Consider the following 27,505-nt stretch of genomic DNA (forward strand, 5'->3'; position numbering starts at 1 on the left):
TTAGTTTCTGCTCGTTTAGAGTTTGACTCTGTTATTTGTTTTAATTTCTGTTTGTTTTGGGTTAGACGATACGTTGAAGTCCCATTGGGCTTTAAAGTGTACAAATGTTTATGTGCATCGGGGACATAAAATTTTGAGCTTCGTCCGAACTGCAATATTAGAGATCTCCCTGATCCCCTCCCCAGCCTACTCCCACACAACCTGAAAATTTCAGCTTTAACCCCCAAGTTATTCCTAAAAAATTGCAAAAATTGTATTGTGATAAACTGGATAGGCCTATATATAATGTCATTTCATTTAATTTTGTCCTTTCCTAAGTCACAGTCCATTGTCCTGGTGCTCCTCCTATCTCCCCATCAGCATTCTCTGAAAGTCTCAAATTGATTCCTCAAGCAATTCCTAAGATATGAGAAGTACACCATTTGTACAACTTGGCAAAACATAATATCTTCTGGTTGACCTTGAAAATAAACTGTGCATGGATTATAAGTCCCAGAGGAGCCTATGATACAAAAACCTTCTGATGGATCCTAAACAAAAATATTTAGCTCCTTCCCTTCCCCCAAATCAATATTCGAAGTAGCTTTGCCTACATCTCTACCCTTCTTTCCCAAAGGCCGTTTTAAAATTCACTCCCTTTTGCGTTCATATAATATTGCAAATAGGATATTTCGCCGTCCTGAAGGGTTCAGATCAATCCTCCAAGTTGTTTCCAATACTCTGAACAGGAGGTATTATTATAGCCTGGATACATAGGATGTCTTTTGATTTAGCTATGCCCTCTCAAGCCTAAAACAGGTCAACTTCCACTAGCCTAAACCCCTCCTTAACCCCTCCCTGAAAGTTTCAACCTGACACCCCGACCTGTTTACGAGATACAACAAATGTTCAATCTCGACAAAATGGAAAGGCAGAGTGCCTTTTGACGTAGGTTTCTATGTTTTTATTGCAAAAATGTCTTGGCGGATCAGAGACATAAATTGTTCACCTCCTCTCCCTCCTTTTTTTAATAACAAAATTTTCATAAGGTTCTATCCCCACACTCGCATTCCTTTTCTCCAACAGTACCTTTAAGCTTTAACTTCAAACCCAAATTCGTCCTCAAGATATTGCATATATTCAATTTCGATTACTTGGATGCACAGTTTCTTTTGATTTACCTCTGTCCCCTGGGCTTTGTCAAAATGTGAGGTTCACTTGATCGTATCTTAGGACTCCCTGAAAGTTCCAGCTTTATCTCCTGCCCTGGATCGACACTGCCCCTTCCCCTCTGAAAGTTTACTAAGCATTTTTATTTTTAACACTCTTTGCCATTTCTGAGACATTATATGTAGGTCATTTTGACATCTTGTGTGCACCGTTTCTTTTTGTTTTGTTGGAGGCCCCCTCAACCTTCCCTGATTTTTTTTTTACTTAAAGTAATTAGGCGTTCCAGAGATATGCCATTCTGATAAGATTGATCACATAGTGTCCTTGATTCAGTTAAACAATCACCTTTACATTCCCTAAAAGCTTCAATTTAATACCCATAGACGTTCCTGAGATGTTGTATCTACACCATTTTGACAATCTGTACGATTACAATGTCTTTTGACTTTGAGTTCAACATCGCTCTCAATATTACCTGAATGTCTGAACTTGATACTATCAGTTGTTCCAGAGACATTGGAGATGCGCAATTTTGACTACCTGGATGTACGTAATGTTTTTTTTTCTTTATCATTCCCCCTAAGATTCCCTAAAAGTTTCAGCTTAATACCTTAGCCGCTCCTGAAATTGTAGATACACATTGTTGACAAACTGGATGTGCAAAGTATCTTTTAGTTTAGTTTAAGATCCCTAAGCTTTTGCTCAAAGTCTAAAGTAACTCTAAGCTTTACCTCATAAATTTAAGATATGCTATTTTTACAAGCTGAATGCACGTAATATTTCTGATTTATTTAAAAATCCTACTCAACATCCACTGAAAGTTTTGACTTAGTATCCTTAACTTAGTATTCTTGTATTCTATGGCAGATTCGCCACTTTGTCAACCTGAAAGCATAGAGTGTCTTTCGATTTAGATCAACATTCCCTTAACATTCCCCGAAAGTTTCAACTTAATAGCCTTAGCCGTTCCTGAGATATTGAAGATACACCCTTTTCACAACCCGGATTATCGTAGCGTTTTGGTTTAATTCAATATTCCCTCACCATTCAACTTAATCCCTTAAGCTATTTCTGATATATTACAGATACAGCATTTTGTCAACCTCGATGCAACTAGAGTCTTTGAATTTAGTTCAAAATTCCCATCAACGTTCCCAGGAAGTTTGAATTTAATACCTTTAGCCTCTGGTGATATTTTGCAGATATGCCCTTTTGACTACCTGAATAAACATAGTGGGTTTAGATATAGTTTAACATCTCCCTCAGCATTCCTTGAAAGTTTCAACATATACACCCTTCTGAAAACCTGGATGCTCCTTACGTCCTTTGATTTACTTTGCATAATTTACGGCCCTTGTCTCGGGGCATTTGGGGTCAACTCCGAATCGGAGGCATATTTATTAAGTATTTCGACTATCTTGAATGAAATTTCTACCACAAAATTTTAATCGGATGTCTTTGGAGGTTAATGGGAAGGATATTAGCAAAATAGAGCAAGTGAACAGGGTTGGTTGCCCTCCAGTTACTTTTGACTCTTAAAAGGACAAAAGAACTTTTAATTTTTACGCGAGGGAGCCCCCTCTGAAGCTTCTATGACAATCCTTCCATTTGAAGTAGCTCTGGGGAAAAGAAACCTAGAAATTTTTCTTTACGTTCTGTGGTTCAAAACGTACAACGGGTAATACTAGAGGGTGTTTTTGATATATTTATCATTTGACGAAAAACTTTTCCATTCGTTACTTATTTTCGTTTGTCGTCCACTTATTTTTTGTTGACAGGCAGTTTTTTACGAAACTTTGTTTTTTCTCTCTATCAAGGTCAGTGTAGTTTTCGCAAATTTATAATATTTTGATTGGTAAGTAACTATTTGCCGTAGGAGAATTTTGATTGGCTAGAAAAGATGTAAAATAATAAACCAAGGGATTAGAGGTTGGTTGATTTCGTTGCTTTATCGTAACAGCCTATGCAGTAGCTGTAACTGGGTTTGATGTAAAGAAGTTCATTTTGTTTTGAAGAGCGAGAAAACAACACTAAACACGACACCGAGCCTTCGGTCGCAATGTAAGTCATTTTGATTCGGGTATGGCTTAGCATTTAAGAATTCAAACCCATTGCTCTGAAGAGCTATCTCGCTGACTTGCTACCAGAGCTAGACATCCTGTCCTAAAGTTATATCGGTCGTATAAGGTGCAACAGGGGCTATAAACATAGTATTAAAGGTACAAGCAAAAGATTGCCTATTGGAGTGTAAGTACCGCTGGCACCACTTATTGGAGGGGGTGTGGCGCTGGCACCACTTATTGGAGGGGGTGTGGCGCTGGCAACACTTATTGGAGAGGGTGTGTGGCGCTTGCACCACTTATTGGATGTTTAACGTGTGGGGGTCACCACTTTTAAAGGCAAAAATGGCGCAAAGAGTTGCTATGCCACTTACTGGAGGGGGAGATTCCTCGTCGGCCCCAAATTAGTGGGATTTCCGCGGTTCCGTATACTAACGTGATCGGATGGTCTATGGCCACATTTAAAGCCAAAGTTTACCGATAAGGTTTTCTAACTATCTTTTTAGCTTCGACCTAAGCTGAAAAGTTAAAAGAGTACATAAAAAAACCTTACTGTATTCACAACACGTTGTATATCAGAACTGAACTAAAAAGGACTCTTTCTCCCAGCCCGCTAGCCGCGTGATGTGACAGGGGTTACGAGGGTGGTAAATGAATCTTTCCAGCCAATCCTAGGACTTACTAATTTACTGGTCAACCTCCCTAACTGCGCAATTTCTTACCTCGTGGTCTATTAAACACGTACGCAATTAAGAAGACCCAAAATGGCGTCACAAAAATAAAAGGAAAATTAATATTTATTACTCGGGGAAGGAAAATAATTAAGGGGCCAAAAGGAATGAATCTGGGAGGGACATTTATCAGAAAAAACTGGGACCAAGGGTTCCAACATTGCCCACCAAAAAAGGACTCGTCAAGTTGTCTCATACCCTGCTATTAGTACAAGTATGTAAGCATCCAGTTAGAATTTATGAGCATTTACACAAGTTAAGTTCTTACTTTAATACTGACGCCTGTTGATGAAACTAGCAAATTTGTGCATTACCATTTGTCAATTCACCCTTTCAACAGAGTTGCCAACAACTACTTCGATTTTATTCTAGCCCCTTAGCTCTGATTGCAAGACGAGAAATCTTTAAATTTTCCTATTCTGGTGAATTTCTTTCTTAAATAATAGTTTCCGCAGATTAGAGCTACTTGAAACCCAAAATTTCCCCAGAGGAAAAGTTGGCAACATTCTTAAATCAACCAAAGACACACAAAGGAATGATTTCTCCAAGATATTCTCTAAGGTTTATATTTCAATAATCAAGCCACTTGGGACAAAATCTAAATAAAGTGAAAGCTTATGACTTTGCTGAAGCAATAAAGATAAAAAGAATCTATACACTAATCAATGGTAGAGCCAAAAAAATTAATGTCTTAAAATTAACATAGGTCACTTTTTGTCACTATTTTTCCTTTGATTCCATTTTATTAAGAATAATAGCCATTTTATTATATGAGAATTATATTAATTATACAGAATTATATTAAAGTTACTTCCTAAATAAAAATTTTCAGAATTTAGTTGGTTATTCTTGATGGTAATCCATTTGTGTAGATATATATATTTCATACATTGTGGAAAACCGTTTTCACGAGACTTGCAGACCCCTGGCTTGAACAACAATGAAAATCATTTTTTTGCAAAGGTAGCACTTATTAAAAAAAAAAAAAAAAATACAAGGCAAGCAACTGTTACTCTTTTAACTCTGAAACTGGGTGAAGGGAAGAAAATCGGAATTGATTGGCAACCCAATTTCTACCGCTCTTGAAACTAAATATTAAGAAGTGAAAAATAAAAGATTTGGGAGCATAAAATTTGGTGATTCTGATATTACTTCAGTTTTTCAGCTTCAATATTAAAATTCATCTTATTTTTTGTATCTTTAGATGAATTAAATAAAACAGTAAGAAAAATAGTAAACTTCAAAATAAGATCAACAAGAGGCCTTGCGTAAAAGAAACTCAAGGCATGCGGTATAGATTTTAGGCATGATTAAAAATTTTTGTTTCAATTAATAATTTAGTTAATGTTTCTAAGAACAATGCTCCTAATGCTTACTGAATACAAATTAAGAAGAAAATAAACACAAAATAAGTGTTTTGATTCTAGAATGCCATAACTTTTCTTTGAGATATTAGCAATTTAACAGCGAGAGCAATGTTTAAGAAAAGGACAAGTCTTCGAAATGTTAGGGAAATAAGATGTTAAGTTTTAATGATAAATTCGTAGAATGTGAGCTGGGGTTTGACCCCTTTTGGAAGAAAATATTGCTGACTTTCCAGATGTTTCACACTGTAAAAAAAATACAATCTTTCTATTGACAATCAAAGACAGACGTTTGGTGGACTAGTGCTTAACCGAAATTCAACTAATTTCATGCTTTAATTCGTCTATAAGTTGCGTAACATTTAGTTTAAATCCAAATTGTACTTGAGATTTTTCAGGAGCAATAAATAAAGTCAAAGAAAAAAAAAAATTCATCGGTGAACATAGTTCGAAATCGAAACAGGAAACTTGCCAAAGGAATGAACATGCCAAAAGCCAAAAGAAAATTCTTCTGAAAAATGTTACAAATAACAAACCAAGTGATTTCAAATTATTAGCCTAAAAAAAACTTCATTAAATGTAAAATATTTTGCTTCCGATGAAAGGGCTGATTTTTTATTAATTTAAAAAATAGATTCTTTTTCTGTTGATGGATAGAATCAACAAGCTTACTGACCTTTTCTTCTCCCTTTATTTCGACACTGATATGTAATCGGATTGCACCGGAGACAGCTGACTTGTCAGTTCTTTTCTCCAAATTGTACCAGACATCCATTTCACCAGATAGAGTCCGAACCTAGTGAAATACACAATTATATGCAAATCAGAAACAACTTAAAACAAATCAAATATATTAAAAAAAATATTTACTTGCAAGCCCAATACTTTGAGTCATGCTGAAAAAAAAAAAAAACACACACACACACACACACACACACACACACACACACACACACACACACACACACACACACACACACACACACACACACACACACACACACACACACACACACACACACACACACACACACACACACACACACACACACACACACACACACACACACACACACACACACACACACACACACACACACACACACACACACACACACACACACACACACACACACACACACACACACACACACACACACACACACACACACACACACACACACACACACACACACGCAACGACAGCAGCAGCACACACCACACACACACACACACACACACACACACACACACACACACACACACACACACACACACACACACACACACACACACACACACACACACACACACACACACACACACACACACACACACACACACACACACACACACACACACACACACACACACACACACACACACACACACACACACACACACACACACACACACACACACACACACACACACACACACACACACACACACACACACACACACACACACACACACACACACACACACACACACACACACACACACACACACACACACACACACACACACACACACACACACACACACACACACACACACACACACACACACACACACACACACACACACACACACACACACACACACACACACACACACACACACACACACACACACACACACACACACACACACACACACACACACACACACACACACACACACACACACACACACACACACACACACACACACACACACACACACACACACACACACACACACACACACACACACACACACACACACACACACACACACACACACACACACACACACACACACACACACACACACACACACACACACACACACACACACACACACACACACACACACACACACACACACACACACACACACACACACACACACACACACACACACACACACACACACACACACACACACACACACACACACACACACACACACACACACACACACACACACACACACACACACACACACACACACACACACACACACACACACACACACACACACACACACACACACACACACACACACACACACACACACACACACACACACACACACACACACACACACACACACACACACACACACACACACACACACACACACACACACACACACACACACACACACACACACACACACACACACACACACACACACACACACACACACACACACACACACACACACACACACACACACACACACACACACACACACACACACACACACACACACACACACACACACACACACACACACACACACACACACACACACACACACACACACACACACACACACACACACACACACACACACACACACACACACACACACACACACACACACACACACACACACACACACACACACACACACACACACACACACACACACACACACACACACACACACACACACACACACACACACACACACACACACACACACACACACACACACACACACACACACACACACACACACACACACACACACACACACACACACACACACACACACACACACACACACACACACACACACACACACACACACACACACACACACACACACACACACACACACACACACACACACACACACACACACACACACACACACACACACACACACACACACACACACACACACACACACACACACACACACACACACACACACACACACACACATATATATATATATATATATATATATATATATATATATATATATATATATATATATATATATATATATATATATATATATATATATTTATTTTTGAAAGCATTGCCATAGATTCTATGTAGATCGCTCTCCCTTCGAAAGAGGCTATGTAACGTCACAGAGTTACTCCTCTCCCATCCCCCTCTGATATTATCGAATGTGGATTAGTTTCTTTTTAGCTGTGAGAGAGTTGACATCGGAGACCAAAATGTTCAATACATGTCCACTATGCATGTACACACTTGGCAGTTTGTCATCATGTGAGAATTGTACAATTATTGATGACTATAATGAAAACTGCAAATTATGCAATCCATAGAGGCTATGCAGTACAAAATAAAGACTGTAATTCATGTCTTGAAAAGATTTGTGACTCTCACCCTAGAGGACACCTTTACTCCAACTGCCACTATGACAAATGTGATCAGTGGGAGAACACTTACCCCGGTATAATTGGAATGAACCCCAAACGTGATTTAGGTTATTTCTACGAGATTGGTATCGTCGTGGTTTTAAATTATTTTGGGAGGAAGAATCAGGTATACGATTCAACTGTTGGGGTAACAAGACAATTTGGTTTCTACGTCATCGTTGTGACGACGCTACGAATTATGACTATAAACCTAGTGCTTTTTATTTGGTAATACCGAATGTGATTCACCATTTGAAAACACTGTATGTGATATTGCTTCAAATAGACAAATTCAAACACGTGAATTTCACAATATGAATGCAAATAGTATCATTGGCTATACAAAGAGATACAACAAGTGTGAAGTTACATTGTACTGTACAAAATGTGACTCTGACTTTGCAGCCAATCAAGATCAATATGCAGTGAATTCAAATGATCTACCAGCATTAGTGATTCTCGACAGTTGCCTATACACCGAAGAAGAAATCTAAAGTGTAGAATAAAGACATTGTTGTGTATATTTGTTCTTCATTAATAAACAAATTCACATACCTTTTTTAAGCACTTTATTCGTAGGGCACTAAAATCAATATTATACAGGTCTGAGAGGATATTTTTCAACATAAAGTCGTTCAGACGTGGATTGTCTACATAAATGTTGAGAAACTGCTTGTAAGTATAGCCGCGACATCTAAGCACGGAACATAGTAGCGCATGGAAGCCACAACTTTTAGTCGTCAGATCCTGTACCCTCTTCCAATTTTGAATAATAATTTTCCCACTGTTCACAATCTAGTTGCTGATGTGTGGAGTGTAGAATGTGTAGCATTCTACAGTAGATTTTACAGTGCTTCGGAAGATTTTCCGAAGCACTTTTTTAAAATCCTTGCCAGAGTCCCAATCGTATAGTGTATAGGATGCAAAATCTGTCGCATCCGGTACAATATATTTTCTAGCCAGAGGTAGTGCAGAGCGAAAATGCTTAGCAAACCAACTGCCAAGACCATAGCCAGAAATTGATGAGCGACCTTTATAATAGTCCATTCCATTGCCCACTTGTCTTGGGCCAAGAGTATTAACATAGCAGTCAATATCAGGGCAAATGAATGCCACTTTTATATTAGACATCTTGTTGTTGAATGGGTCGAAAATGGCTTGTAACCACAGCCAAACATTTTAATATTGCTAGGGGATCACCTAATTCAGTTCTTATTGTTAACTGACAGAGTTCCAAATAGGAAGTGTTTACGGGGATATACTGAAGATGCTTTATATTGTAGTGATGATTCTGTTCTTGATTGGTTTTTCGTTCAAAAACTTGTAGGAGGGGAACATTGCTATTGCCAACACTCGATGTATAAAAGAATGATGCGTATAGAAATATACAAGTTTCTGTGGAGAAGGCAGGCGGGTAGTCACAAAAAAAATTAGTGTTTCCAGCACTTTTACAATTGATTATATTGAGTATAAAGCCAAGAACATCTTTTAGATTATCATTGAGAACAACCTTTTCATCGGCAATGGGTGAAATAATGTAGATCTTGCCCTCCTCCTTTGCATAGTTGAAATGAAAGGCTCCTTTTTTACGAGCAGAAATTCTTTTATTGATAGAACGTTATAAATCATTCATACAGGTGAATTCTTCGTAGGGTAATTCAATATATGGATAATTCATCCAATTGATCTTTTGAATTTGTTCTTGATCACCTGGGGATGGCGGCCAATGATAGGGTCTAATTTTTATATTATATTTACGATCTTTTCTCAGGATGTCATATGCATTTTTGGAATGCAGTCGACAAGAGCCACTTCATACGCGTCGTCGAATTTGATAGTAGGGGAGAGTTTCGTCCAAAAATCACTTGTTCTATCCAAATCATTGTAGAGAAGATCGGAAACATTGGAAATCAATGTCACACAGGAATCATTGGGCATTGTTAATGTCTTTAACTGCAACCCAAAAATCAAAATCAGAGTTGTATCCTAGCCAGCGATCAAGCAACTGTCTCTTGCCCCTGCGAGTACGACTCTTTAACATCTTTTCAATTGAAAAAATTTCATTAGTATTTCTAACTTTTTGTAGTTCATATTCATAAAAACCGCCGTTGATCTCCGAGTGTCTAGGATTTTGGACACTTTTAAAAGTTCAGTGCTCCATAAATAATTCCCCTTTTCAAAAATATTGGTGGTTCTATTAATTCGAACAGCATCACCAACATTGAATTTCTTCTTCACATTTTTTGTTGTTGTCGTTTTTTTACGGGAATATTGCTTTAGAAAAGCGTCAAATGTATTTTCACTGCAATGAATTTCCCGAGGGCTAATATTGGATAGTGATCGATGAGGTCGTTGGTTATATATTTGTATGATTTTATCTATATCATGAATAAAAGCAGCAGTATTTTTCAGCGTGCAATATCTTCAAATTAATAAAGGAATCGTTCTTATCAATCGTCCAGCAAATGCAGCCTTTATCGGACTGTGACTATGATAGAGTTTTGTATTATATTTCGTCGTTGGTTATATATTTGTATGATTTTATCTAAATCATTCATAAAAGCAGCAGTATTTTTCAACGTGCAATATCTTGAAATTAAAAGACGAATCGTTCTTATCAATCGTCCAGCCAATGCAGCCTTTATCGGACTGTAACTATGATAGAGTTTTGTATTAAATTTTAATAGAACCTTTTGCACATAAGGATTAAGAAATTCGCTACCGCGATCCGATTGAATTTTTCTATAGCAATCCTGTTCAAGAATACTTTCTAAAGCATGAGCAACTTCAACACCTCTCTTTGATAGCAATGGAATCGCATATGCATAGCGACTAAAGACACTGATTGCCACTAGAATATATTTGTAGGGTGTATTGTGACGCTGTTGAATCGCGTCTAGAGTTAAAAGATCAGTTTGTATTATATGCAGAGGGAAAAAGGCTTTAGTTTGTCAATATTGTTTGGCACGAAGCCTACGATTCCGATGCAGAGTGTAACTCGGTTCATTTTCTAGATATTCTTTTGCACTTTTTAATGTTCCATCACCGATGTCAGAGGTAACCTTAGAAAGCGTTGTGGGGGAGCTTAGACTTCCCACTTCCCCAATATTTTCATAGACATGTTACAAAACTTCATCCATTTTGAGCGCAAACACGTGGTGTAATGTCCACTTCCCTTTAGTACACTGGAGGGTTGTGCTTGTGAGAATGAGTCGATATCAATACCTGTTCGCTTTTTTCTAATCATCGTCGGTCTTGTCAAATTATTGCTGTTGCAACTAGGAGTGCTAGTACTTTCCAAGATTGATTTAAAATCATCGTCTTCTTCTCTTTCTTTTTTAAATGATGTTGTTGTTCGAGGACTAACACCTACTATATTCCCTTAATTTCCATAGATTTTTTTGTTTGCAAATAAGGCTTATGGAAAAGTTTGATGCATTTAGAAAGGTGTATAGATTATTGTCAAATGATAAAAGTCCTTTACGATTCGTAACCATATCGCAAATTAAATCAAGTAGATTATAACTTTTTCCCTGAATTATGATTCCTTTCCCTGTGTTATCGACTTGAACTTGATAATCATCACCACTTTCTAACATGAGATATATTAATACTCTTTTACTCTGTTCTCGATAGGTCACTGGCAATAGGTTTCCAATTGATGTCACCATGGAATCCGATTCCTTCTCCTTTGATTGTTTTCATGCAGATTCTTGAGGTGTTTCCTGTTTAGGGGGATCTGTGACACTGGATCTCTCACGACAAGGTCTATGTTTGTCCACACGACGCAATGCATCTTGAAGTAAAACTAGCTTTTTATCGTCGGCAATATTTAAATCATTAATGAATTTGCTTAGATTGTCTTCTAAGTGTTCCACGGGTGAGAGGACAAGTTCTATTGGAGTCAATTTATAGGGCTTACCGCCCACTTGAAGCAGACGCTTTCTTTTAAAATTTTTTCCTTTGTTTTTGCAACCCAAGGCACGTAGAGTGGAACGACGTTGCTTTGTCTTTTGTCTAACACCTTCTGGCAAGTGTACATTACCCTCAGTTAAATTTAAGCAAAGTTTAGATATTAGATTAATAAATTCTTTGTCAATGCCATGTTTGAGTATGGCTTTCCTGAGTGGGGGTTTTGAAGCGCTTAGAACGGACAATAAGTGTCTATTTTAGCGTAGTTTCTTCAATGTCAGGATGGCAACTAATAGTCTTTTCTACTGTTCACTGGAAGTTATACAGTAATTTTTTTTTCGAAAATATTTGTGACTACACGTAGGTCCTCGGTTGTATTCTGATTGAGATCTAGCAAAATGTATCCAGTGGGCTTATTTATCGCCTGGCTATACGCTGAAAGTAGAAATTTGGGGGCACCTGGGTATATTTGCTTATTGAGAGTTATTAGCGAACTGGAATCACGAACAACTCAGTAGATAATGTAGATGGTGCAATTCAAAGCGAAAGTTCTCATGCACTTGCTCTGATGAAACAGATTTTGCAGAACTAGGGTTATGGAAATGTGTTCATGATGAGAGCGAACGGTAAACAGTTGTAGCATTTCCTGTGAGAACTGTTCAATCGATTCAGCTAAATCATCAATAATCAGCCATGAGTTTGACTCAATACTATTGAAAACATCAAGTCCCCGTATGAATTGTATTGGCATGGACTTGGCAGTGGCAATAGCTTTAATTTGATCGTAGGACTCTTGCCAAATACTATAGCAATAGTAAATTTTCTTAAGTTTTCCAAAAAACATTTTATTACAATTTTTAATTATTTTAGCTAAAATTGTGGTTTTGCCAGACATTAACGGGCCAAAGATAAACGATATGAAAGGTGTTTTAAATTGATACATACTGCTGCTGTTATCAACACCTGAACCATATCTTACTGTAGGCTCTACTTGTGCAATGACTAAATAATAATTTTCCCTTAGATTTACCTAGTCATTAAGAAGAACAAGAGAAACATATTTTTATCATTTATTGACAAAAACAACTTAAAATACAGCACGAATAGCAATATTTTTCATTTATTACCAAAATACAACACGAATAGCAAGAACAATATTTTTCACTTATTGACAAAAAACAACTTGAAATACAGCAAGAACAATAGCACCACAGTTGAACAAATTTCTAGACTAAGAAGAGAAAATGAAAATCCCCCCCAAGGGCCCCCGCCCCCCGGTGTCGAAGGCCGACCGGGGCCGAAGGCCGGCTGCGGGCGGAACCCCCCGGGACCGCGCGGAAAAACAAACTCTGTATACAATAGCCGCTGCTGCAAAATGGCAACGAAAATGAGAAGAAATTGATGTTGTCCGCCCACCAACCAAGTACTATTTGAATTTAAGTTAACTTATCCAGACCGAGTTGGTTTCGATAGTCCACACATTCAACTCGATCTGAAATTCAATAGTGGCCACGGGGGTGTACTTTTACACCATTCTCGAGCACATGGACCTTGTCGGATATACATGACATGGCATTTTTTCCCACTCTAAAAGTATAGTTCCTATACTATGGAGAGCGAATTGCTTGCACTTTTGGTCTTGGCACTAGACAGCTGTCTACACAGTTTCCGTTGACACTTAGGTCGAAATTATTTTTTACAAAGTGTGTAGGCAACCTTTTGCACGCCTGTTTTAAATCCTTGCCGTGTTTCTACACAGTAAACTTTAGGATCGGGGAACACCCCTTTGGATATTAAATCACTCCCCGTCTCTGATTTTAACATTAATAGTTGATTGGGGGCCTGACGTTTCACCAACTCGGGGTATAGGGACTCATTCCACTTAGTTTAGTCGATCCGCGAGCTGATGTGCACCCCATTTTCCAAATCATTTAATAAATCCCCGGTTTTAACTTTTAACAACAGAGAATCTGTGTCCCCATAGTAAACTTGAACCCAACCCTCCCTTGGCCATTGTACCTTGCACACATTGTAAAAGAGCGGCAACATGAGTTTTTTGGAAATTTCAAGTACTGAACTACCTCCCGTTATATTCTTATTCAGAACTACATTTCTCTCTTTTCTGTGTAGAAGAACCATATTCGTGTCTATGCTCGTGAATGCTGTAAAATTGGGATCGGCGATAATTCGCGCACATTCTTTTGGACATGTTACGACGTCACAACGTGAACTGTTTCGTACGCTTTCACATGTTTTCCCAAAAGCTGAATTTAAAATAAGTTTGTACATTTCTTTTTCGACTTTACTTTTTGCATGTGAGTGCTTACTGACAAAGCTGTCAATAAACGTCTTCAAGTAAGGTTTCTGATCAAATTGGAGGGCCCTGTGTATTTTTGTTATCCTGAAATTATTGCTCACCATCCACCACAATAGGACGTGGTGAACAACAATATTCTGTTTAGGGTCCAGATCGGCAATTAATTTCTGATTGGAGGGGGTCCAGTGCATGCCCATATCCTCGACCAAAGTCTGATTGTATTGGCTCAATGAATCCTTGCTCACAGGTCTATTCACGCACAGAAATACAAAATCTTTTACTGTATCTTGAAGTTCCACTAGTATGTGTCCGTCAATTTCAAATAACCATCCTTGTGGTCCATTGTCCTAGACAGTGTGAATGTGGGGGATGTCACAAGGATTTTCAAGCCATTTGTAATTGCCACATAGTAAACAGTAGTGAGACATTGCCGAGGGGTAAAATGAGTTCATGTCAAGAAAAACTGCATTAGACTTTACACCGGTGTCTTGTCCAGTTGGATCCGTTGTTAGAACGCGATCCCCATTAAAAACATACCCACCCCTCATCGATCTTTCTAGAAATAGATGTTGATCCACATTGGTAATCAAGCCCATTTCCTCCCTACTAATTTTTTGAATTAATTCCAGGACGAGATGTGGTGTTGAAAAATAGTAGCCAATATCTAACCCAAACTCTGAATAAATTTGATCTGTGTTTTTGCAGACAATGTCTCAAAGAGTTAACACATCACTCGCCAAGTACATTCTACAAAAATCCTAACCATTTTTACAATTACCCTTAGCCCATAAAACCTCTTGGCAAATTCATATTCCTCGTCAGTGCATTCACTATTGGTAAGTGAATTATACAATGCTTCAATTGGGGGTAGTTTCTCTTCACTTAACCGTGCGCCAGAGCAGTAATAGTCATACGCATACATGCCTTTAAAGGTCAGTAAGTCATACATTTCACTGTCTGGAAAGCGCTGTTTAAGCAGAGGGAAACTATCAAAATTGTCACTTTTCTGCACTTGAATAACTTGATTCAGAGCCTTGGGGAAAAAACTATAGGAATCTAATAAACGAATTTTATTCCAGCACGTATGGCCATTATCCACTGCCTGTCATTTCAACTCTAAGAACCCCAGCTTCTCAGCAGATTTGGGGATAATAATGTAGGTAAATGAGTTATTTACCCACGGACTATCTGCTCCCCCTCCCGTCCTATGCATACGTGCCAAAGCCGGTAAAATAAATTTAAAATCATAATTTGAATTGTGAATGAAAACCGGTATAAAAAACTGCTGGCTTACATTCAAATTGCACGTTTGGTGTTCTCTACCACGAAAATTACTACCCCCTGACTATATTTCCTGCCACATGTGATCATGATCTCTGACTTCCCCCCCTCTTTTCCCCCCAGTCCCTTTCCCCTTAGTCCCCTCTTCAAATTCCTCCTTACAAACCCAACATATTTTCTGATTTTTATTGGCCAGGCGATCCTCTGCTGACAATAGAATCGGGTAGTGAGTATTTCTCAAACGGGAAAAAGCTCCATTTTTAGTGACAATTAATTTAGTAAATGCTTTGATCATGCGATCATTCTCGTCAAATTTTTCGACTATTACTAACAATTGCATTGTGTTAAGAGCTGTCTCTTTGTGCATGGGATTATGAAACCGCAACGGCTTGATGTTCTTTGATACGATTCGGAAATTGTGGGTCGTTCACATCCAGCAGCTTAGCTCCACAATCCAAACTTATTTTATTGCTTTGCAGGAGCGTATTCTGTAAATTTTTTAAAACGTAAAATTTCACGGTCATCCGAAGCTGTTTCCACCAATTGATAGTCGTGACGCTTATTATTGTATATTATTACGCCCTTCCCCGTGTATATCAACTTCATTAGCTAAACCCTCCCCCTCTTGGATATTATCATCACCTAAACCCCCTCCCCCGCTTTGTTCAACAATAGGGCTGGTCCGTGTACTAAAATCCATCGAAGCCATTTCATTTTCAATAAAATTTGATCGATTAGGGACTATATTCATTAAATCTGATGGTGAAGGATTCTCATTTAAGTCTCTGGTAAAATTATCCAAAATTTGCATTGTATTCGGGCTTACCCATGGCAAATTGCCCTCTGAACTAACTGCATTACCTTGTTCAAGTGTACTAGCGTCTACACTGAAATAAATTTTCAATAAATTGTCAATGTCAGAAGGTATGTCGTCAAAATTAACACTACCATCGCCATAACGTAAGAATTTACCATATCGTTCGTCGATATATGATATTTCAGTGTTTCAGTGACCTGATTGTCACGAAATTCCATTGGTGGATCAATTTGGATCATTTTGTGACTTGTTTCTTCAGATGGGTGAGAAGGTAGCGTGTGCGAATCCGATGTAACCTATAAAGAAAATAGCTTATTTTCAAAGTGTCTAAATCCCCCTATTTTTAAAATTGGATCATTATTTTCATATCACTTAAATTATGTGCTTAAAAAACGCACGTAGTAGTAGCAATATCTGTGCACACATAGTACCATTTGGTTAATTCACTGTTCCCCACTCTATATATCCTGAAAGTTCCAATTCTATAGCCACCCCATATGCATTAGTGATATAACATATTTACAATCTAAACGAGACAAAGTAGATTTTGATTTTGTTCAAGCAACCCCCAAAAATTTCATATTAATACTCTTTATCTGCCTTGGAAAAAAAACGGGGTCTTCGCTTGGTAGTCTAACTCTTTCAGATAATCTTCTGAAAAAAGCTTATTTTCAATGTGTATAAACCAATCTACTTTGACCTTACATTCGTTAATGCAAGTCTGTTATTTTCAAGATTTTCCGAAACATACGATAAAATGGGACCATTAAGTCTCGCATCTCTTATCAAATGTCCCATGACAGCAACATTGCGCAAATTAGAATCTGGAATTATTTCGAAGTCTAACGGTACAATCTCTATCCTTCAAATTGACTTGGGAGAAAAATCATTAGCGGAAATAAACTTTAAAAATTTACATTATGATCTGCAGCTTGCATGTTGAGGGCTGTAGGAGGCTCATTCTCGCCTTGCTTACAGGCCGTTGGTCTTGAAGGCCCTGGCAACGCTTGATAGGGGGTGGATGGACCAGCAACGTCATAGCCATGTATAGGCGCGGTACACTGAGCTGAAGGTCTTGGCCAACGGCAATACTGGACAACTGATGCCGTCACAGGGGTTTTAACAGTAGTTCTAGCCTTCTTTTCAGGTGGAGGACATTGCTCAAAATTGTCCTTAAAAGAAATTAAATTATAGTCTTTCATTTAGAGAAAAACTGTGGAATGGGGGTAAATTGTCAAAATTAGATAGTTCCGTAGGCTACAAACCCATAGCATAAATTTTGAAATGTTTTAAAATCTAAAAAAAGAATAAGTCAAACTTTAATAGCCCGAAAATAAACGGAAAAATAGGTCTCATTTTCCCTCAACCTAAACCATTTCAACATTAAAAAAAAGTACCTAAAGTATGCAAATTTCTTATAAAAAATTTCGCACTCAAAGGAAAAATACTAGAGAATAATTAGTCTGTAGCCTAGGCTTGCATGTGACCCTAAAGGGGGGAGGGCGATACAAATGCCCTTATTTTTACCATATAGAAAAATCTTCTCGCCTCCCAGCTCTGCATCTATTTTAAATATAACAACATTTTTTACATAAGTATTTTACGCAGAGATTTAACTAAAGCCGCTATTTCACATCATCAAAGTCGTTTGAAAATAGAACAACACAATATGATATATTAATTGGCTGCAAAAGCATCCTTTTTCCGCTCTGTTAATAAAAGATGTCTTTGTTTAGAGTGCAAGAGACATAGGTCTAATTTTACCAACCCTTCCCCTAAATTAAAGACTTTGCTTTCTAGCCTAATACTATCAAAGTTAAAAACCATAGTTTTCACTCTCTCCTCCTGAGAATATAAGAGAAACTTTATCAAAAGAAATCTAGAAAAAAGGAATAATATGCACTCTAAAGGGCTGTTAGAATCCGCCTTTTACATAATTTTCATGTCTTAAAAATATCTCTTTTAATTTTGCAAATAATTCGTTTCCCTTTCTCAGACCGTCTAGAATTATGCGAACCCGCAATCTTAATCCTTTCCATGTCTAGCTAGCACCCTTGTTTTTCTTAATTTAGATAAGGCCCGTGCAAAAAGATTTGTTTTCAAAACCACCCCTCTTGAGATGTATTCAATTAAAGTTTTTGTTTAAATCGCAAGTGTGAAGATTCTGATGGTTTTAAACGCATGAACGAGAAAGGACACTTTTTGAGTAATAACTCCAGTTGAACAAATTAAATGGTGATGAATGGTGGGATGAGGGGAGGAGGGGTTTACATAGTGGAAAAAGAGTATATTTGAAACAAAGTATAAAGATTTTTTTTTGGGGGGGGGAGGGAGGGGGTATACCTTGAATTTGATTATATAGGAGGGGGTGAGGGACTACAAAAAATGATTTTATTTGGAAAAACCAAAGAAAATTTACTAAACAGAACTCACATTATATATTTGTGTAGCTAAAACTTCTAAATCCATAGTAATCGATGTTTGTTCCATTGTGTCGTGAAACGATATGTTACTTTAATCACAAAGCGTGTTCATTATAAACAACATCTCAAGGTTGAATTGCGATGTAAGAGAAACCTTACGTAAGTCCATTGACCTAGAAATAGGTGTCAATGATCTTGTCCCGTTCGTATTTCCGAATCATATGATTGGCCTAGAAATAGACACGTGATCCTGTTCCCGTTAGACGCTCTTATCTGACAATGATGTAAACTCCCGTCTGTATCCATTATGTATAGAAACATCAAACAAATTGACCAACAAACAGAACAGAACAGAACTATGAAACAACATCACACCATATAACCAACACACAATATAACCATCAAACCATATAACCATTAAACAATATAACCATCAAACATGTCTAGAACGAGGTGTGGTCTTGTACGTAGAGGGATTCTAGGTCTCTGATTGGTCTAGAAAGAACACTTTTACCAAGGTCATTAAATATCATCCCAAGTTTTTACCAAGGACATTAAATCTCGTCCAGGCTTTTACCAAGGACATTACATCTCTTCAATACCCATATATGGAGTCCCCCCTGTATGTAAATATGGGGTTCTACTTATAGTATTGGTCACTGGGAAGTATACAGACGTTATCAAGGGGTGTTTTTCTGGTGGCGGGGGGTCGGGGGCTACGTGGGAGGATCTTTCCATGGTTGTATTTTTCACTGGGAAGCGAATTTTCCATGGAGGGGCGCCGGATTTCCCAGCATTATTTAAAAATAATCAGAAACTAAATAAAAAAACAAGTTTTTTCAACTGAAAGTGAGGAGCAACATTAAAACTAAAAACGAACAGAAATTATTACGTATATGAGGGGGTTCTCCCCCTTTTCAATACATCGCTCTTTACCCTAAAGCTTTTTTAGTACTTAAAAACGAGCTGTTGATTCTAATTAAACGGCATTTATGATTCAGGTGTCATTCTTAAAGAAGTGGAGCACAATTCAAACTTTAGCGTAGAAAGCGAGGTATTGACGAGGGGGAGAACCCCCTCATATATGTAATAGTTTCTGTTCGTTTTAAGTTTTAGTGTTGCTCCTTACTTTCAGTTGAAAAAACTTGTTTTTTTTTTAATTTTAATACAGGGTCTACGGAAAAAAAATAAAAGGAACCCTAGTTTTTGACATAAGGATAAAAGTTCTTGAAGTTCTTGAGAAATCAAAACCCAATTTTTTAACCTTCTTTGAATCGAGTTTACATCTACTACCGCTGCTACTACTGCTACTGTTATTACTACTACTACTACTACTACTATTACTTATAAAGCTAAGGTCATGAAGGTGAACATTTCAGGGAATGTTGAGGTGATATTTAACTAGAACAGAACACAACATGTGCATGCAGGGTGTTAAAAGGACGTATCAGCAATGTCCCAGGAATTGCTTGGGGTATTATGATGAAACTTTCAGGGACTGTAGAGATGTTGACAAAAAAAAACAGAAGGCGCTACGTGCATACTACTACTAATGCTACTAATGCGATTATTAGGACTATGGAAGACTATGTAACGTCTCAAGACAATGCAAGTCTTGAGGGGTTATTTTACAGATTTATTTTTTAAAGAGTTTTTTGGGCCCTTTCAAGATGTCACATCTAAAATGTGAATACGAGGTTTGGAGTAAATTAAAGCCTTTTTGGATTTCTGATGTTAATGGTGTAATTGTTGCATGGCCCAATTATATTATTTCAGATTTTCAGTTCTTGGATTCTGTTTTTGCTTCCTATATGTTCATTTTCTTTCTTTGTAGTTTCTCCAGTGTCTGCTATGCTTTCAATTTTATCATCCTTGTGGTAGTTTGACGGTTTAGCAATTTTAACTGTTTGGTAGCTTTTGTCAGTGGATCTTGGGGATGTGAGCCTCACCCTCCCCGCAGCTTAAAATATAAAATATGATTGGATGATTAGGCTTTCAAATCTGGCTATTACACTGTGAATCCTTATTCTCGCAACCTATAAATAATAGATGCATTTATTAAATAATTGTTGATATAAGTGTTGACGACAACTCTTTTATTTTTTCATTGTTTTATAAACCACCCTCATTTCCGACACATTTCTTTTGTAATCTTTTTGATGACTTTTCTAGTTTTATTAATTTACCACAAAAGAAGGCAATAGTTTTTGGGGACTTCAATTGTAATTTACTAAATGTTAGCAGTAATAATGATTGTGATACCTTCTTTGAAACATTTACCTCAAGTGGCCGTCTTCCGACAATCCTTTTTCCTACTAGAGTTGATCCTATGAGGTCTACCGCTACAGTAATTGATAAAATTTTTGTATCCACTTCCCTGGGAAATCATCTATCCTCCAAAGTTATATTCTCTGACGTGTCAGACCACTTTCCTATCTGTCTCTCCCTACCCATCCAACCAACTACTAAACACCCTAGAACTAATACCCCTACGTCTAATAGAATATATAATATTGTGAATATGAACCGGTTCACGGATCGTTTGAAATAATCTGACTGGTCAAAGGTTTTGGATTGTAAGGATGTTAATTCAGGCACAAATGGTTTTACACAGGGACTGAGTGATCTTATCAGTTCAACCTTTCCAGTCTGTAAATAAAACCGAAAAACTACCTATATACACCCCTGGATGTCCAATAGCCTGATAATCTCTTCATATTGTAAAAATGACCTATACAAGTTAGCCTGCAAAACAAATAGCGTTACTGACCTAACTAATTATAAAGATTACAAAAACTTATATACCAAACTCATCCGTGAAGCAAAAAAAAATTATTATTATTCAAAAATCACTCACTGCAAAGGGAACTTGCAAAAAATTTGGTCAACAATAAACGAAATTCTTAAAAAAAAAAGGAATTCAAGATCTATACCTATTAACCTTAAGGACATCAGTGGCAGATTAATTGACCCAATTTCAGTACCGGATGCTTTTAATAATTATTTCACCAATATTCCAAATGCTAACTCCTGTTCCCCCTCCGAGTCAGTACACCCTAGCAAGAATCCCAGATCCATATTTTTCTCTCCAACTGATAGTAATGAGGTGCTTCAAGTTATCGAATCTCTCTCTAATTGTAGTACACCTGACTTCCTTAGAATAAGTAATAAGCTTCTTAGAACTGCATCTTCCTATGTTTGTGAAGCCATTGTGCACACAGAACACCTGCCTATGATCTACGGATTATTCCCATAAAAATTTAAATAATCAGTTTCGATCCCCAGTCACAACAAAGGCGATCCTTCTAAGATACATAATTATCATCTAGTATGAATTTTCCCGGTTGTATCAACAGTGACCCAGAAAACTATCTAAAGATGTTTTTTTCTCTTTTTATTTGGGATTCATCCTTCAGATTCGTTGATTTCTCCTCATCAATATGGCTTTCGTTCCAAATTTTCAACTGGTCATGCACTAATCGACACCACACAGTTTATACGTTACAAACTTGACCTTAAAAATACTGTATTGGGCTTATTTCTGAATTTTTCTAAGGCCTTTGACATGGTTGATCACAGTGTTTTGTTAAGTAAACTCAAGAACTTAGGAATTCGTGGAATTTCTCTCTCATGGTGCGACTCCGGTCTCTCGTGTTAAGCAGAGAGTGTAAGTCTGGGTAGTATGACTTTGGACCGCTAGTTTGTCGGGAGGGGTGTCCCGCTGTGCTCGTTCTCGGTTCCACACTTTTTCTCCCTCATAACAATGATTTTGTTACATTCCTGGACCCATCAGTGCACCCAGTACTTTTTGCTGACGATACCAACTTTTTCATCACCGGCCCTAATTTACCATCCGTCGTCACCTCTGCTCAAATTCTTCTGAATAGAGTACAGGAATGGTGTCTAGTTAACTGCATAGCCATTAACAACAATAAAATTCAGGTTGTATTATATTGTACCCCTTACAAAACAATTGAACTTCAGCAAGCACTTGGCCTAAAATATTCCACCAATCTCCTCCCGCAGGTCGAAGTTGCCAAGTTTCTTCTTGTCCACATAGACTCCTCCCTATCATTTGCAATAGGTAAATTTTGCGATAGGTAAGTATGATTAATCGTGTGAATAATTTTCTTCCCCCTGATATCCTTGTCACCCTTTATAACTCTTTTATTTACCCATACATCTCATAGTGCGGATCTGTTTGGGGCAACACTTATCCTTCAGTTACCAATAAATTAAAAACTGCCCAAAACCGTGCCATCAAAGCAGTTTTTCGGCTGCCCCGACTATATCCCACTCAGGACTTGTTCTCCGATTTTGGTATTATTCCTTTTGAACAAATTATTAAAAAATTAAATTTATCCCTTGCATACTCCGCTTACCATAAAAACCTTCCTCCCCAATTATTATCTTGTTTTAATTGCAATAATTCTGAAGGCCTATGTCTCCGTTCATCCAACCGTTCCTTTATTGTCCCCAAGTGTGTCTCTAGCTCCGCCCAGTGATCCCCCATTTATAAATCTATACTTCAATGAAATATGATACCCTCCAGTATCGAGCTATCCACAAATTTTCGCACGCTGTATAACAATGTTACTAAACTTTCATATTATTAATCTCTAAATTTTTAATCAATTTTCTGTAATTTACCCGTGGTTTTTCTTTTTTCCTGGATTTTCTTTTTTTTCTCTATTGTTCATTTTCAATTTTTGTTGTTGTTATGGTCCTAAACAAGTTAATTTCCCGGATCCTTATTATTATTGTTGTTATGTTTCATCTTGTTTTTATTTCGATAGTGAAATAAATAATAAAATCAAACTTGTAACTGATATCAACTATTGAAGGTGGCTGCTTTTCCACCACACTGTCACTCAATTAAGGGATGAGGGAGGAAGTAAAGGAAAACATTGGTTTGGAAGAACCAAATTGAACATAAGTAGTGACGTCTAATACTCTAAATTATGTGAAAAAGTACAACTAGAATAAATTAAAAAGAAAAAATATAACCTCCCTGGACTAATTAGGATCATATACAATATTTGCCTATTATTAAAACAAAAAATCACTAACTTCGATAATTGTTTGGCCAAGGAAATCATCAGATTCTCGTGTTAGCTTCTGCCTAAGCTTTGACTTTAAGTCGTTATCTTCATCCCAAACACGAACTTTAATTCTGTCTGAAGAGTTATGGCATTCACTGAAAAGAAAAGGGACGAAAAACATTACACAAATTTTCAGAAGCGGTAAGAAAAGCTCTCGTACTCTACTTTTTAGAAGTCATTTCTTTTACTAAAATAAAAGTAAAGTGATTGTAACAAATGGATTTATTCAAAAACATTGTTTTCTTTATCGTAAAATTAAAACTGATTGATATTTTGATTTTTAAAGCTTATGATAAAAAAAAAGAAAAAAAAGTACATGATACAAATATAGATTAGAGGAAAGTAAGAAGGGTAGAAGCTTGATTTTTATTTGTGGTATTTTTCCCTTTGTTTTAAGTTTTAGTTATTATACGCCTATTTATATATGTTCTGGCTTTTAATTAATTAAAAAAAATCCATCAAAGAAGTTTTTCAAAGGCAAGTATATATCTATATTAAACCGGAGATTAGCAAAAAGAAAGTTAATAGTTTTTCAAGCGTAAAACTACCATGAATCACCATCAATAAATAAGCGGAACCCAAAACGAACACAAATCAAACGATTTCGTAGTAACGAACTGTAAGTAAGGAGCGACCCGGCTCAATAGTAACCAAAACTCTAAAATAAAGACATTTTGATACCAATAGATACATGAAAAGAAGCGGATTTTTATGCTGATTTCATATATATACGTAATCAAATATAAGTAATAAAAAAAACAACAAGAAAGCAAAGTGATACGGCTCAATAGTAATCGAAACTTTAAAAAACAGGATTTTGATTTCAATAAATATATCAAAAGAATGGGCTTATAATGCTGATTTAAATATACAAATTTCAGCAAATTTAATTTTACCCATCAAAAGTTACGAACCTGAAAAAATTTGCCTTATTTTCGAAAAAAAGGGGAAACACCCCCTACAAATGATAGAATCTTAATGAAAATAAAACGATCGGATTCAGCGTACCAGAAACCTCAATGTAGAGGTTTCAATCTCATATCTGCAAAAATGTGGATTTTTTTTTTTGTGCCAGAAGAAATATCACGGATGCTTGTTTTTTTTTTCAGGGGTGATCGTATCGATCCAGTGGTTTTAGAATATCGCAAGAGGGCTTATTCGAGCGGATATTAAAAATTCTAATGCCCTTTTTAAGTGACCAAAAAAATTGGAGGGCAACTAGAACCCCTCCCACGCTCATTTTTCCCCCAGGTCACCCGGTCAAAATTTTGAGATAACCATTTTGTTCAAAATAGTCGAATATGTAATCAATATGTCTTTGAGGATGACTTAATCCCCCACAGTCCCCGGGGGAAGGGCTGCAAGTTATGAACTTTGCCCATTGTATACATAAAGTATTGGTTATTGGGAAGTATACAGACGTTTTCAGGAGGTTTTTTTTTTGTGATGGGAAGGGGGTCGGAGGATCTTTTCGCGGGGGAAGAGACATTTCTATGAAGGGGGGCCTGGATATCCCAGCATTATAATAAAAACGATCAGAAATTAAATAAAAAAACAAGTTTTCTTCCACTGAAAGTAAGGAGCAACATTAAAACTTAAAACGAACAACAATTAATACATTATGAGGGGGTTCTCCCACTAGTCAATACCTTGCTCTTTACGCTAAAGTTCTTTTTAGTACTTTCGAAAGAGCTATCTATTCTAATTAAACGGCCTTTGTGACTCAGGGGTCATTCTTAAAGAATTGGAACAAAATTCAACCTTTAGCGTAAAGAGCGAGGTATTGACTAGGGGGTGAACACCCTCATATCCGTAAAAATTTCTGTTCGTTTTAAGTTTTAATGTTGCTCCTTACTTTCAGTGGAAAAAACTTGTTTTTTTATTCAATTCGAATAAATAAGTAGAGTTGCTCGTCTGGATTCTAAGAGGCCCCCGTACAAACAGGTTTTTTCTAGTAGTTACAGATCATCACACTCTTTGCCAAGAGGAACGACGCAATTTCAAATTTCAATTTATTTTTTTTTTTTAAAGATAAAAACACTCTTTGCCAAGAGGAATGACGCACTTTCAAAGTTCAATGTTTTTTTTTTTAGTTCAAAAAAACCGGTGTCTCTTCTTTTTTACTCGCCTATTATTTTTTTGTATATATTCAGGGTCCATATTTGATTCACTCTCAGTTTAGAGGATATATGATTCTTTAGAGCATTTTTTATAATTAAATAGAAAAAATGTAAAAATATAAACATATTAAGTTGTTTAAAAAATATTCGCATTATTAAAAATAAATGTAAAGTAATTTGATTAATTAAATATTAAATTAAAATATAATAAATTGATTATTATACACTTAGTAATTACTTCTTTAGTTTACGAGATTTGCGAATTTTTTTGCGAAGAGGTATTAACGTAAAAGTATTGCGATGGTTAAGAATGCCTCACGGGGTAATTAAAGAATGGGGTGCTTACATCAGATACTTAATAGATTTGACGATTACAAGAGACATTGATAGAGTCAAATATATTTGGTGTTGGTGATATTATGACCCTCCAAGTCCCCTGAGGAAAGGGCTGCACACTGTATCGGTATCGGACGTATTATTTTTGGGCGTATTGCTATCGCAGGTATCTATACAGATTTTTAGTAGCTCTTATAAAATATATTAATCATATCTACGTTCTTACTATAAATTCAACCATCAGCAACTTCTATTTTAAATTTTACTGGCTTAAATTCCAATCTGATTAAACTCATAAAAAAAAAGCCAGTCCTGGATAGAGCCTAAGCTATCTATATTTTAAATACGATGCATAAAAAATAAAAAAATTTGGTCTGTTTGATATTTATTCAGAATATTAATGAGGGCACCGGTCCCCCCTCCCCAGAACCAAAGCTAACTTAGTATAAAAAAAAAATAAAATTTTTTGTCTTTTTTTCAATTATGAACGTCACTATTTTAAAACTTATATGATTAAATTTCAATCTGCTTAACCTCTTAAAAAATAACGCCAGTCCTATATGGAGACTAAGTTATCTATATTTTAAATAAGATGCATACAAAAATAACACAATTTTGACTATTAGGTCCATTTGATATTAATTTTCAATACGATGAATAAAAAAACACAATTTTGACTATTAGGTCCGTTTGATATTTATTCAGAATATTAATGGGGGGG

The 27,505-nt window shown here is 36.8% G+C and overlaps 1 protein-coding gene across 1 annotated transcript in view; it reads right to left on the minus strand.

Moving 5' to 3' along the window:
• The window catches only part of LOC148948630 (protein unc-13 homolog A-like), a 143,658-nt gene that overhangs the window by 103,685 nt on the left and 12,468 nt on the right, over nt 1-27,505 (minus strand). Inside the window, exons 2-3 of the mRNA XM_089094982.1 lie at nt 24,297-24,423; nt 5,981-6,100 (exon numbers count right to left, since the gene is read on the minus strand). Coding sequence (XP_088951108.1) covers nt 5,981-6,100; nt 24,297-24,423 — 247 coding nt within the window. The remainder of the gene's footprint in view (nt 1-5,980; nt 6,101-24,296; nt 24,424-27,505) is intronic.

Source organism: Artemia sp. Qi Xiang Cuo, chromosome 9 (genome assembly GCF_049724085.1).
Source record: "Artemia sp. Qi Xiang Cuo chromosome 9, ASM4972408v1, whole genome shotgun sequence".
Taxonomy (NCBI): domain Eukaryota; kingdom Metazoa; phylum Arthropoda; class Branchiopoda; order Anostraca; family Artemiidae; genus Artemia; species Artemia sp. Qi Xiang Cuo.